Genomic DNA, 13,454 nt, shown 5'->3' with positions numbered 1-13,454 from the left:
TAGCTTGGTGGTAAATGGAAATCCAGTTCATTCTTTTTAAATGTATATTCACCTGTGTGAATATACCATAATTTAGCCATTCTTCTATTCATGGACATTTAGATTATTTCCAATTTTTCATCACTGCCTACATTGTATATCCTTGTATATATATGAGAGTTTCTGTAAAGTACATATCTAGAAATGGGATTGTTGTAGGGTTTGCATATTTTTAATTTTATACCACATTGCAAATCTACTGCACTCCTGAGTAGGTATGCCAATTTAAACTCCCACCAGCAGCATACAAGAGTCCCTGTTATCCCATATCTGGACTCTTCTTGATCTGGGCTTATTTAAATCTATTTATTTTGTTAATCTGAGTGTGAGACGATATCTTATCGTTCACACTTGTATTTTCATATCTTTTCATATATTTTGGCTTCTAATTTTTTGTTGGCTTTATGCATTACAGTGTTTCATCACAGCCTGTGGCCTTTATGTTATTTTTGTCACATGTAACTCTTAGTTTTAATGTATTCAAACTTATCGGTTCTTTTCCCTTTCTGGCTGGTGCTTTTTCTGTGCCAAAGTTACACAGCCATTCCCTGTTCTGCTCCCCTTGCCCCTTTGATCCACTACATGGACATTTGATGAAAACTGGGAACATGAAACCTGAGAAGCACGCATTAAAGACACTTTTTATCTCTGGTCTTATATGCTAAAATTGTTGCACAGCTGTACCTTTTTTAGGAAGAGAACCATGTTTCAAAAAATTGTTGATGCCTGTGAAAAAATGGAAACTGAAGAAGAGGCCATCAAATACGTAACCACTGATCCAACCAAAAAAGAGATTATCATGTGAGTAGTCAGAATTTTATTTCTCTTTTGGCAAAAATAACTTGTTTTATATTTCTATTTTAACACTTTTTGTTTTCTTTTAAAGGGCAATGATGATGACTGCGTGTGACCTGTCAGCTATAACCAAGCCCTGGGAGATACAAAGTCAGGCGAGTAGTTCCCCTTTTCTATCACATACTCGGGCTCTGTCTAGGTCCCATGTGAAAGAGAACACGAAGGTATCAGGCAGCCCCAGAATTTAATGATAGCTATCAGTTATATGACAATATATTTTGTAAGCAATTATCTTCATTACCCTGGTCTTGTCCTCTAAAACAATAGGTTTATAATTTACAAAGAAGAAAAAAGGAATTTAAGAAGTTAAGACAAAAGTACAATGTTCCCTGTTGGGTTTCTGTTAGTGAAGAAAAGCAAACAGCTTTCAAGAGCTCACAAATGTCAGTGAGACAATAGGTCATTTGGTCAGGCCCAGAACAAGGCAAATAGAGGGAACCTTGGAAAGAAAATGCTTTCTGAAAAGAATTCCTTTATCACTGGACTGGCTGTAAGAAGTTTATATAAAATTATTCAGGGAGTGTCTGCATTTTTAATAGAGGAGATAAAGGACGAGACAAGGATGAATCATTAGTGCCTTCATCCGTCAAGGGTGGCTTTGCACTTACAATCTCCTCTTCAGCGTGCTGTCAGTTACCAGATGGCACTATCTGCGAGGTCATATTTAAGGGCGTCTTCCAAAGAAGTTCTTCCCCAACCTTGGGGAGTGAGAGTGGGAGCCATTCGTTTACCACTTGGTTTCTTACTAATCGATGAAAGAAGCTTCTCTTTCTCCCTCAGTTAATTCACAGGGAAAACCCTAAGCAGAAGAGGCCAGAATTCACTGGGTTCAACTATAAATGTGGATTTTATTTGTAAAGAAAGAATAATCGGAGCCATCAACCCCCAAACCAAACACTTGTGCTCCTTCTGCACTGGCTGCCTGCTCTTCCTTCTCTATTCTTTGTCTACATCATCACCCACGCCAGAACCTGGGGTCTTGCTTGAGTCCATCTCCCTCATTTCAAAACCATTCCTGTCCATCACTCTTGCTACCACCTTAGTTAATACTCTCCCTCTTTCATCAGAACTATGGTGGCAGCCTCCTAAGTGATCCTCTCTTATCATGAACTCTCCAACCTTCCTCTGAGCTGCTGCTGGGACTGCTTATAAATAGACCTCTGCTTGGCCACAGCATTGCTTAAAAGGCTTCTAAACTCCCCAGTGCTGGAGGTTTTCAACCTTTTTTTAAAGAAAGAAGCAAAGTCTATTTTTCTCACACACAAAGTTGTACAAAGATCACTTTATAAAAGAGAAAAAAGCAAAGTTACTTTAGCTTAAATTTCTCTTGGCATCCACTTTTGTGCCACTCATGCACTTTGGAGGGACCCTATGGCTCAAAGAATAAGAACTACTGGCCCAGAGAATCAGGTTAAACTTCCCAGCAAAGCTTACATGGCCTGTCATTACCTGTCCTTAACTCCTGCTCCCCAGTTTCTTTCTTTTCACTCTTTCCCATGTCACCGCCTCACACTCTAAGCTCCTACTCACATAAGAGCTGGATGTTGGGGACTTCCTTGGTGGCGCAGTGGTTGAGAATCCAGCTGCCAATGCAGGGAACATGGGTTCGAGCCCTGGTCGGGGAAGATCCCACATGCCGCGGAGCAACAAAGCCCGTGCGCCACAACTACTGAGCCTGTGAGCCAAAACCACTGAAGCCCGCGCACCTAGAGCCTGTGCTCCGCAACAGGAGAGGCCACCGCAATGAGAAGCCCGCACATCGCAACGAAGAGTAGCCCCCACTCGCCGCAACTAGAGAAAGCCCGCGCGCAGCAACGAAGACCCAACGCAGCCAAAAATTTAAAAAAAAAAAAAAAAAAGCTGGATGTTGAATTTTATCTGTACATAGTCTTCCCCCTCTTCTTTATTGGCAAACTACTAGTCATCCTTGATGATACAGCATAAATGCAACCTCCCTTATCTTTCTCCCTTCTCCTTGATCCACAGCAGTTCATACTGTTACTATTATAGCACTTACCACATTGTTTACATGACTGTCTTCATTAGACTGTGAGCATCTTAAAGATAAAGGTCACATGTCACTCCTCTTGGTAAGCCTGGCTCATGCCAATGTAAGACAGCTAGCAGGTTTTCAATAAACTTGATAAATACTGGTTTTTAAAAAACTATAAATGAACCCTCAAATATCCTCACACCATAATCAGATGAAGTTGTGTTCTAAACTGTGCATGTATGTGCACAAACACACATGCAGATACATGCTAGATGCTAAGAGATAAGCAGGACAAGAGAAGGATCTGGGAAGCTTTAGAGCATGAAGCAGAATGTAATGGAATTACAATCTCCCATCTCCCCCTTTTATTGTTGAGAGGTGGTGGCAATAGCAAATAGGAGATAGGCACTCCTAGAATGAGTCTACCACACTGAAGTAGGAAGAGAAATACCCTTTTCCCATTTCAATATAATCTGTAAATGACATCCTTTTAAAACCAAAGAGCACATGGTATAACAACACCTCAAGCATTAATTATAAATTCTATCCTTAAATGTCACAATAAAATGCAAACAAGTCACTTTCATGAATCATGTCCTTCTTTGCAGGTAGCACTTCAGGTTGCAAATGAATTTTGGGAACAAGGAGATCTGGAGAGAACAGTGCTGCAGCAACAACCAATTGTAAAGACCTTGACATAAAAATGCACTACTTATTAAAAATTATCAATACAAATCAGTCTATCTTGTTCACTGAATCTCAGAAAAAGATCTTTAAAGAATTTATTTCTCTTTCTAGCCTATGATGGACAGAAACAAAAAAGATGAACTACCTAAACTTCAAGTTGGATTTATTGACTTTGTTTGTACTTTTGTATATAAGGTAAGTAAACAAACTGATTATCTGAGTGAAATATATCATCTTCTGGATGAGAATTTTTCTTTCAAACTGTAACCAAAATCAAAGTCACCCTCAAGGAAAGTCATTAGGGGTGTCCTTGTTTCTCCAAGGTAGTTTGAGGTATTACCTTAATCTCTCATTCAGGGGTGGAATGAAAGGTGAGAGAACTCAGATGTAAGCAAATGGAACAGACTTACTTAGGCAGGCAGGAAGGAAAACAGCTACCTTTCCCACTTCTGAGGCACTGAGTTAATCTCATCCTAGCAGCTCTGAGCGCTGTAATAATTCCTTAGGGCTCCTTCTCTGCATATGAAAAGTACTAAAAATGAACTATATGATCTAAGTAGTTTCTGACCTAAAATTCTATCTAGGAGTTCTCACGGTTTCACAAAGAAATCATACCTATGCTGAATGGTCTTCAAAACAACAGAGTAGAATGGAAATCCCTAGCTGATGAGTATGATGCAAAGATGAAGGTAACTGAAGAGAAGAAAAAGCAGGAAGAAGGAAATACGACTGAAAAAGGTAAGATGGAATCTGTTTTGACTTCTTGTAAAGTAGCTGAAAGTCAAGCAGAGCTTAATCTCACGATAAAAGCATAAAAAGTAAATGCAAACAGGAAATTTGCTTTACTGCACACAGACTGGTAATTACAAGAAGTTGATTAGTGGTTTTCAGGGATTTTTATCCCCCTCAAACAAGATCTTACTTTGTAATTCCAGATGGAATTGATTGGTCCAGTTGAAGTAGAGGTTAGGGTTAGGTTTCTTCATCCACTCTAGAATATGGCTCCTGAGGCACCTCTGCAGAATACTGAGTTTTTAGAAATAATATGAAAACCATAGAATCAGTGGGATCAATCAGGATTAGGTGAGAAAATAATTTTAGTCCTAACATTATGCATTAGCTGTGAGACTTTGGGCATCTTGCTTAACCTGTCTGAGCCTAATGTTCCTCTCCAGATAATGAGAAGGTTTTACAGATCTCCAGCCTCACTTCCAGACCTAAGGAAGCCCTAGATGTAAACTGGTCAGCTGAGTGGGGTGACTTGACCGGTACCCCAAGACTTTGCCTATGCCTCAGATGTCTCTACTTAGTGCTGTTTATCCTGATGAAATTTCTACTCCTAAAGTCACTCAGTTAGGTTGAAGATAATCTTCAGAAAGCCTCTGTTAAGATGCTTAGGATCACCTATTAGTTCATCAGATGCCTCAAACATCATCTGGAAAGTGGAATACTAATATCATGATTTTATATTTTGTCTCAAGAGCTCAACACTCAAAAGGTTTTGTAAGAAATTCTTATTGTTTAACAAAGAAATCATCTCTATCTGGAAAGGCCTCATAGAAAAAAGAAGATGCAACATTCCTTTTAGATGGTTCTTATATTTAGTGGTATTTTAAAGAATTCATAGAGGGAGAAAGCATTTTGCTTAAAGGGTTAAGGATATCCTTCAACAGAATAAAAACAGGAGTTACTGACTCTGGGATATACATCCATTTACATATTTATTGGGTGTGTAGTCTGTATGAGGCCCTGTGTTAGGCAGGCCCTGGGGAAAGATGGGGTCCTTATCTCATAGAGCTTACCACCTGGTGGGGGAGCTAGACAAACTAACAAATGAACAATTGATTATCTAACTATAACTATCAGAGGAAGCATGAGGTATGTACCTGGGGCATCCGGGAAGACTTTCCTAAAGGATGCTTATGCTAACTGGGAAGGCTTTCTTAAAGGATGCTTATGCTAAACGTAAGACTACGTACGCTTTGCCTAAGCAGAGAAAGGAGGAGGAGTTGAAGAGGAAAGAACAGAATGTGCACAAAGGCCTTGAAGTGGAAATAAGCTTGGTGCAATTAAAGAACTTAAAAACTGGTGTAGCTGGAGTCTAGAGAGCTACAAAGGAGGGCAAAGTGCCAGATGAAGCTGGGAATGCAGGCAGCTCTGCCAGACAGTGTGTTGCCTTGAAGGCCTTGCTAAGGATTTGTCCTCCAGAGAGCACTGGGAAATCCTTAAAGGGATTTAAACAGGAAAGCGATAACATCTGATTTGCACTTCAAAAAGATAACAAAAATGGTCATTTTTACTGAGCAAGTGAAAAGAAAAGGTATTTCTTAGTACAGTTAATCTTTACCTCAATTTTATGATGAACAGGTTATCAAGCCCTTTAAGTGGCTCCTAACTTTTTTTTTTTAGTATTCAGTATATTGGCTATGGATCTTCTATCCTTATTTACATAAAAAATTACTTCCAAATTTTTTTCCTACTACACTGAGAAGTCTCTGTAAACTAAGAATATTATTTTATCTCCAGGCAACAAGCTTTGTGCCTGGCACAAAGCAACAACTCAGATTCCTGGATCGCATAGTTCAGTGGTTCTTTCTTTTGTGAAACTGAGACGTTAATTGGCTATTATTTATTAGATTTTATTTTCTAAATGGACTAATTCTGAATATGAATTCAAGTTTTTAAATGGTCAAACACTTAGTACTTGCTGTAGGTTAAAACTATGAAGTAGGCTATAAAGTTACACTAATATTAGGAAAAAAACACTGTATATCCACTGACTCCCAATAATACTGCTTTTCTCCTTTTTACTAGCTGCAGAAGATTCAGGAGGTGGTGGTGATGACAAAAAGTCCAAAACATGTCTAATGCTGTAATACAGTCCAACTGGTCTAAATTTCAAATATTGTTTCTACATTTGAAGACAACAAGAAAACATTCAAAAGAACATCAGCAAATTTCATTCATCAAACCATCAAGTAACAGAGTAAGAGAATCTTCAGAAAAGCTACCCTGTGACTAGCATGAGAAAATATACTGCTAGCCTAAAAGCCCTGAGGGTAAAATAAAGTTCACCGAAAGTGCAAAATAAGACAAAAATAAGTGCATTTTTGGTGCCAATTTGTTTTAAATTAAAAATAATATAATCCTGAAATTCGTCACCAATTCTTTTTTTTAAAGGTTCTTATTAACTGTATTCATTTACTAGGGCTACTTACAGCAAAATGCCCCAGACTGGGTGGCTTAAACAACAGAAATTTATTTTCTCACAATTCTGGAGACTAGAAGTCCAAGATTAAGGTGCTGGCAGGGTTGGTTTCTTGTGATGCCTCTCTCCTTGGCTTGTCAATGGCCATCTTCTCCCTGTGTCTTCACCTGGTCTTCCGTCTTCCCTCTTGTGGGTCTGTGTCCTCATTCTTCTTATAAGGACAACACTCATATTGGATTAGGACCCACTCATATGACCTCATTTTACCTTAACTACCTCTTTAAATGCCCTATCTACTAATACAGCCGCATTCTAAGGTACTGTGGTCAGGATTTCAACATAGGAATTTCAGATGGGACACAATTCAACCCATAACATTAATAATAATCATGATTCACACCTCACATCCCTTCCTGAACCAAAAGTCTCTCGTCAACATGTCTTAATGTAAGAGTAAATAAGAGTATAGAATGTGTAACGTATGTAAGTACTATATAAGAAAAAAAGAGGATGTTAAATGTTATTCCATCTGAAATGCTTCTTTCCTCCACTTTTTACCCTTGATGATAGTGAAGACCACACCACTTTTAGCAGCTTAAAAGTACATCGTCATCCTACACCCATCCTTTCCCCCAAGTCTGAAATCAATTATTTTATGTGTAACTAAGAATACATTCTTACATTCAGAACTATTCTTCTCACTGAAAGAATTATCAATTTATAAGACATTACCTGGATAATCCTAATGCAAGTTAAATCAGCTAATAAATATTATGCATTATTAAGAAGCATGTGATTTGATTATGCAAAAACTTTACTATCAAAAACAGTTCAGAAGGACTTTTAACAGAGATTACTTTTAAAAATGATTACTAGGACTGCCTACCAGGAATTCTAAATATTGACTTGTCAAGAGAAACTAATCAACTACTTCTACTACATGGTACATATCCGTACATCAGAGAAGATTTCTTTCTTATCTGTAATGACCAAATTATAAAACAGACCAAATATTAATTATACCACAGATTTTCTTGTAAAACGTATCTAAATTATAATGAATTGGTCTCTGAGCCTCAAATGTTCTGTTATAGAGAAGACAGTGTTCAGTTTTAAGCAGTTGAGAAATAAATCACCATTTGTTATATTTTTACAAGTAAGTCAGGTACCGTAGAATTACAAGATTCTTCCTCTCACATTAGAATATAAGGTTCACGAGAGGAAAGATTTTTTGCCTCTTTTTGTCTGTTTTGTTCACATCTCTCTGCTCACACTTAGAGTAGTGCCTGGCACAAGGTAGGCACTCAGTAAACATGAATGAATATTTTGAATAAATATTGTAACAGATATAAATGAAGAGTGCCTGGAAGTTAATAAAATATTTTTAGGGAGAAAAAAACTCAATATATACACCCAAATGATTGTTGTCTATATGTTATCACCTTTGGTGATATATGTACATCTTATTTTCATTGCTTAAAATAATTTTGAAACCACACTTCTAGGATTATTTTAGAAACTGTATAAGAAACCCTCTTCCTTTAAGCCTTATATAATTTTAGACCCCAAAATATCAGTCAGCTCAAACAAATTCCTCTCCTCATTCACTAGAAAACGAACTGAGGGGCAGAGATGAGGAGGTCTGCAAAAATAGGAACTTTGCTTAAGAGCAAATATAAGAAACCATAACTTCATATCCCAAACCAATGGTCTGCTGAACACCACTGACTACACTACAGCCAAGATTAAGATAGGTCTGCTGGAGAATTAATCTTTAAACTCTAGATAACAGATAATCAACAAGGACCTACTATATAGTACAGGGAAATCTACTCAATATTCTGTAATAACCTATGTGGGGAAAGAATCTGAAGAAGAATGGATATATGTATATGTATAACTGAATCACTTAGCTGTACACCTGAAACTAACACAGTGCTGTAAGTCAACTATACTCTAATATAAAATAAAAATTAAATTTAAAAAAATCTTTAAACGCATCATCTTGAGGCCTTTCCAAAGACTCCTTTAAAATATGACTCCCATTATCTGCCATTGTGTATGAATGGATTAAACACTGATTACATATAATGATCTAAATTTATAAATGAACTTGATGTCCATAAACCACACTTGCAATACCAAATATATGGATCTATTTTAAAAGGGTCTTTAAATATTCTTCCTAGTCACTGTTTAGTTTTGCAGGAATTTTATTTTCTGATGACCAATAAACTATATTTTTATCATAAAATGTTTTAGCTTCATATATTCTATTACTAATATCAGTTTTGCTGCTGGACATTTCAACACTTTCCTCAGAAATCAAGATTCTTTTTCACTAGAAGTTGTGAGCTGAAAACGACAAAACAAAATTGTTTACTTATCTGTTGGTTAATAAACCAACACTGATTTACTGTTTTCTGATGGTTTAGAAATGACTGCATAATTATTTCCTAGATACTTCTTTTGTAGCAGTGTCTCACACATAACAGAAGCATGATATTTAATGAATAACAACTGTTTAATAAAAAGATAATCTGATACTATTTAAAAATAAGATACTATAATTGCCTATTTTACAGTTTAATGCCAATCATTCCATGTTTAAGTGTCATTTAAAATAGCATATCTTCAACAAAATAATTGGAATGGTACAATCATTTTTTACAGGTCCTCTCTTACTCACCAAATCATGCATCTTCTCCTCTATTAACCTCTTGGCTGTTTATAAAAATGGGTCTGACCTTTTGAAAAAAAAAATCAATATATCCTTTTGAAAATTTGATGAAAACTATGGACCCTTTCCCCAAAAAACACACATAATTACAGAAGTTTACACATAGATTCTAGGAGTGTTTAGATTTCCTGAAGCACATCCACTGACTCTTGTGGGTATGAACCCCAAATTAAGAAGTTACATTTTGGACTTCCCTGGTGGCACAGTGGTTAAGAATCCCCCTGCCAATGCAGGGGACATAGGTTCAATTCCTGCTCCAGGAAGATCCCACGTGCCGTGGAGCAACTAAGCCCGTGCTCCACAACTACTGAGCCTGCTCTCTACAGCCTGCGAGCCACAACTACTGAGCCCAAGTGCCACAACTACTAAAGCCCGTGCACCTAGAGCCCGTGCTCCACAACGAGAAGCCACCGCAGTGAGAAGCCCGCGCGCCGCAACAAAGAGTAGCCCCTGCTCACCACAACTAGAGAAAGCCCACGTGCAGCAACAAAGACCCAATGCAGCCAAAAATAAATAAATTTATAAAAAAAAAGTTACATTTTATAAAATATCTCTGCATATAAGTATATCCATATCTGTATGACTGTATCTGAGACAAGCTCTATGCACACAGTATTGTTCAGTTAAATTATGTTACTGTATAATCTCTGCTGAAGGGTCAAGTTTCATGAACACATCTGCTGTTTTAGACTACTGGAATCTCATTTGGCCCCCTGTGGTATTAATTTACTTTATAATAAATTACCCATACACTGGGGAATCAAATTTGATTATAACAAACTCCGTTAAGTGGTAGAGGTGAGATGGAAGCAAGAGAAATGTAAGGAAAAAAAGAAAAGGCAGCTAATGACAAAATAGGTACTCAAAAGAGGGGTACGCGACGACATACTTAATCTACTTTGTAATTTCGTGAGACCCCAATAATCCTAAAAATTTAAGCTGAGGCAAGGGAACATAAATGTGAATCAGTGGGGAAAAAAAAAACCTACAAAAATATAGGCACAATGGATCTCTGTACTAGAGGATGTACTAGGTCCATACTCTAGGAGCTACAGATGGAACAGAGTTGTAGATAAACAATTGAAAAGATATATAGGGAAAAGTGCCTCCAATAAAACTGAAAAACTTCCAAAGCATCTGACATCCTGAGAGTAGCTGTATTTTTATTTCCAAAGACAAACCACTCAAGTTGCAACTTGTAGACAAAATTTTGTGAAGAGTTTCAAAGTATACTTTCACATTAAGGAATGTAGGCATCCCTCTTCCATCTCACAGAAATAAACCTTGAAAATATTCATCAAATTCTTCTTCCCTATTTAAAAGAAAAAGTATACATATTGATTAAAATCAACAATTAGAGAAAAAAATTACTAGGTGACACATTATATGAGATTAATAAAAATAAAATATTTTAATCCAACATATTTGCTGATTCGTTTATATAGCAATATATTTCATGATTCAGGTATCAAATAATTCTTGGCTTCTAAAATAATCATAACTATACCAAGACTGATTAAATTGAAAATGTATATGTTGGCACGTCTCCCTGAACATATTTATTACCTAAGATTTTACTTTGAAGTACTTTGTGAAATGTCATTGCTTCTCTTTACTTTTTGGTTGACTTTATAACTTACTCTGTTCATTCTCATTTCAAATTATAGCCTGATCAAAAAATGAATGAAAAAAACGATTTTAAGGAAAAATACAAGTCTTACTCCTAGGAATAGGGAAAATCTGCTTAGGCTGCAGATTTTATTACTCTGAGAAGAGTAAATATGTATCTGTAGCAGTGAAGATTATGTCTAAAACAAAGAACAGAACTCTGAAAGGAGATATTAAACTATAATGTGTTAAACTCTTATGAAAATTGTAAAGTACTAAATAAATATTAGTGCTAGGAGCCAGAGTAGTACAATGGAAATAGCACAGGTTTTCAAGTCAGACAGTATTTTTTAAGTCCTAGCTCTGTCACTTATTTGCTGAGCAAGCAAGTTATTTAACTTCTCTGGGCTCAGTTTCCTTATCTATAAAATAAAGAACATCACATTTCCTCATAGAGCTGTTCTGAAGATTAAATGTATGTACAATTGCTTTTCTCCCTTCTGGGAACAGAGAATCAGGCTGGACAAATTCTGTGTACCAGTCTCTTCAGAAAATGTTCTTTTAGATCAGAGATTCACAATGGGACTCCATCATTTGGTTTTAAATAATTGTGAATGCACAGAGCCACCACAACCATGTTCAAATTTTAAAAAAATTAATTCCAGAATCAGATAAAGTTGATCTAAAATTACCTACAATTTGGTATTCTCCTGGCTACTGTCCCTTTTCTGAAGCATGACAGCAAAATGCAGTGGAATTTTTTAAATTATAGTAAGAACTTAAATATATGAAATTAGCTGAATTTCTGTGTGAACTTAGATGTCAGTACCTGATGTCAAGTTTTTATAAGGTCACAAAGAGCTTTGGATTATGAAACCCCTCTTAGACTTGATTCATGTATCTTTACTGCCAAAAAGGTGAGTTGACTCCAAGACCTATTCTGTCATTTTCAGCTCTTCAAGGGAAAGTTATATGGTCAAAAGTTCAGTTGATAGTTTTACTAGGATAGCGATACCTTTTTTATAATCTGATCTATAATGACGATTCATTTGGGAATTCTTTATTTGGCTGAAAAAAATGAAGGTTAAGGTCATAGAAAAAAACTAATCTTTTTTTTTTTTTTTTTTAAAAAAACCTCTTTCCAACATACCTGAATTCTAAGAACATATTATATAATTAGCAATATGTTTTATAATCAGCTTAAATTAGCGAATTATGATTGATTCAACAGGTCTCTTATTATGAACCAATATGCCTAGAGTAACAAAATGGTACTAAAATTTATTGAGCACTTACTATATTGGTAGGTATTGTGCCAGACCAGGTGCTTTACATTCTTTATTCTATTAAATCTTCACAATAAACTATGTAGTAGGTATTATTTTATCCCCTTTCAACAGATAAAGCTCAAGTGGTGAATATCCCAGTATATGAGAAGAACTGATAATATTCCAGCCTATATGCAGACAGCTCTTCCAACCAATAGCAGAGAACAATGCATGTGTTGACTTGTGTATCTCTGGGGGCTAAGGTGGCTGTTGGCAAGAAAACTTATACACCTGTATATATCTGCAAGGGGCTCCCCTGTATAGGTTTATGATAATCAGAATATCATGGATAGGCTGCTCTGGAAGCTAGTAAACAGCATCTCTCTGAAACAATAAAAGCAAAGACTAGGGGGTTATCCGTCAATGTGAGCTGAGGAAAGATTTACTCACCAAGAGGGAGCTGGACAAGTTGGCTGTTTATGGCCATAAACAATGGCTGGGAATAAACTCTGACCTTAGCAGGCTAGGTGGTCCTTGGCTTTAAAAAGACATTCATGATGCTAAGTTCTTCATTAACTGTTATCAAAAATGGCTGTGGTCATAGCTTCCTAGACTGATGTAGAAGGTATGCATTATCATTGTCAATTAATACTATTATCAGGACTTACTGTGATTTTTCATCTGTCTCTGGTAGTGGGCCCTTCCAAAGTTCAGATTCTGAAGTACTTCCTTCCTCATCAGAGCTTCCTGTTCATTTAAAAGAGATTTTTTAAAATGTGCACATTACATTTAAAACACATTTTGAACTACCCACCAATGCGATTAAATAAATTCCAGATTTACCTGTGGTTTAGCTTCAACTTTTATGGCTCTCTGAAAATTTAATGCACTTTTCCAGACCAATAAATTCTTTTGAAAGATAATAAGCTGAGATATACCAAAGAGCCTCAGCAAATAGACCAAGGATTTAAGAGTCTCATGGGAAACTTCTGTAAGTTATACTGAGTTAAAGTAACAATTCCAATAATAACTCTATATTATAAAGGAATTATCTCT

At 36.4% G+C, this 13,454-nt stretch overlaps 3 protein-coding genes across 5 annotated transcripts in view; 1 reads left to right on the top strand and 2 right to left on the bottom strand.

Annotated features, from left to right (window-relative positions):
* Window positions 1–6,450, top strand: part of PDE6C (phosphodiesterase 6C) — a 60,168-nt gene extending 53,718 nt beyond the window's left edge. Inside the window, 6 exon segments of the mRNA XM_061195024.1 lie at window positions 733–840; window positions 926–989; window positions 3,496–3,570; window positions 3,686–3,769; window positions 4,159–4,312; window positions 6,389–6,450. Of these exon segments, the coding sequence (XP_061051007.1) occupies window positions 733–840; window positions 926–989; window positions 3,496–3,570; window positions 3,686–3,769; window positions 4,159–4,312; window positions 6,389–6,450 (547 nt within the window).
* MYOF (myoferlin) overlaps window positions 1–13,454 on the bottom strand; it is a 586,741-nt gene that overhangs the window by 303,762 nt on the left and 269,525 nt on the right. The window lies entirely within an intron of this gene.
* LOC133094435 (protein FRA10AC1) overlaps window positions 10,695–13,454 on the bottom strand; it is a 40,007-nt gene continuing 37,247 nt past the window's right edge. For all 3 annotated transcript variants that reach the window (XM_061194995.1, XM_061195000.1, XM_061195010.1), the window contains 2 exons: window positions 13,067–13,145; window positions 10,695–10,834 (listed from right to left, as the gene is read on the bottom strand). In XM_061194995.1, coding sequence (XP_061050978.1) covers window positions 10,792–10,834; window positions 13,067–13,145 — 122 coding nt within the window. In that variant the 3' untranslated portion in view covers window positions 10,695–10,791. The remainder of the gene's footprint in view (window positions 10,835–13,066; window positions 13,146–13,454) is intronic.

The sequence above is a fragment of the Eubalaena glacialis genome, chromosome 1 (genome assembly GCF_028564815.1).
Source record: "Eubalaena glacialis isolate mEubGla1 chromosome 1, mEubGla1.1.hap2.+ XY, whole genome shotgun sequence".
NCBI classification, from domain to species: Eukaryota; Metazoa; Chordata; class Mammalia; order Artiodactyla; family Balaenidae; genus Eubalaena; species Eubalaena glacialis.
This window is presented reverse-complemented; position numbering and strand designations above follow the sequence as displayed.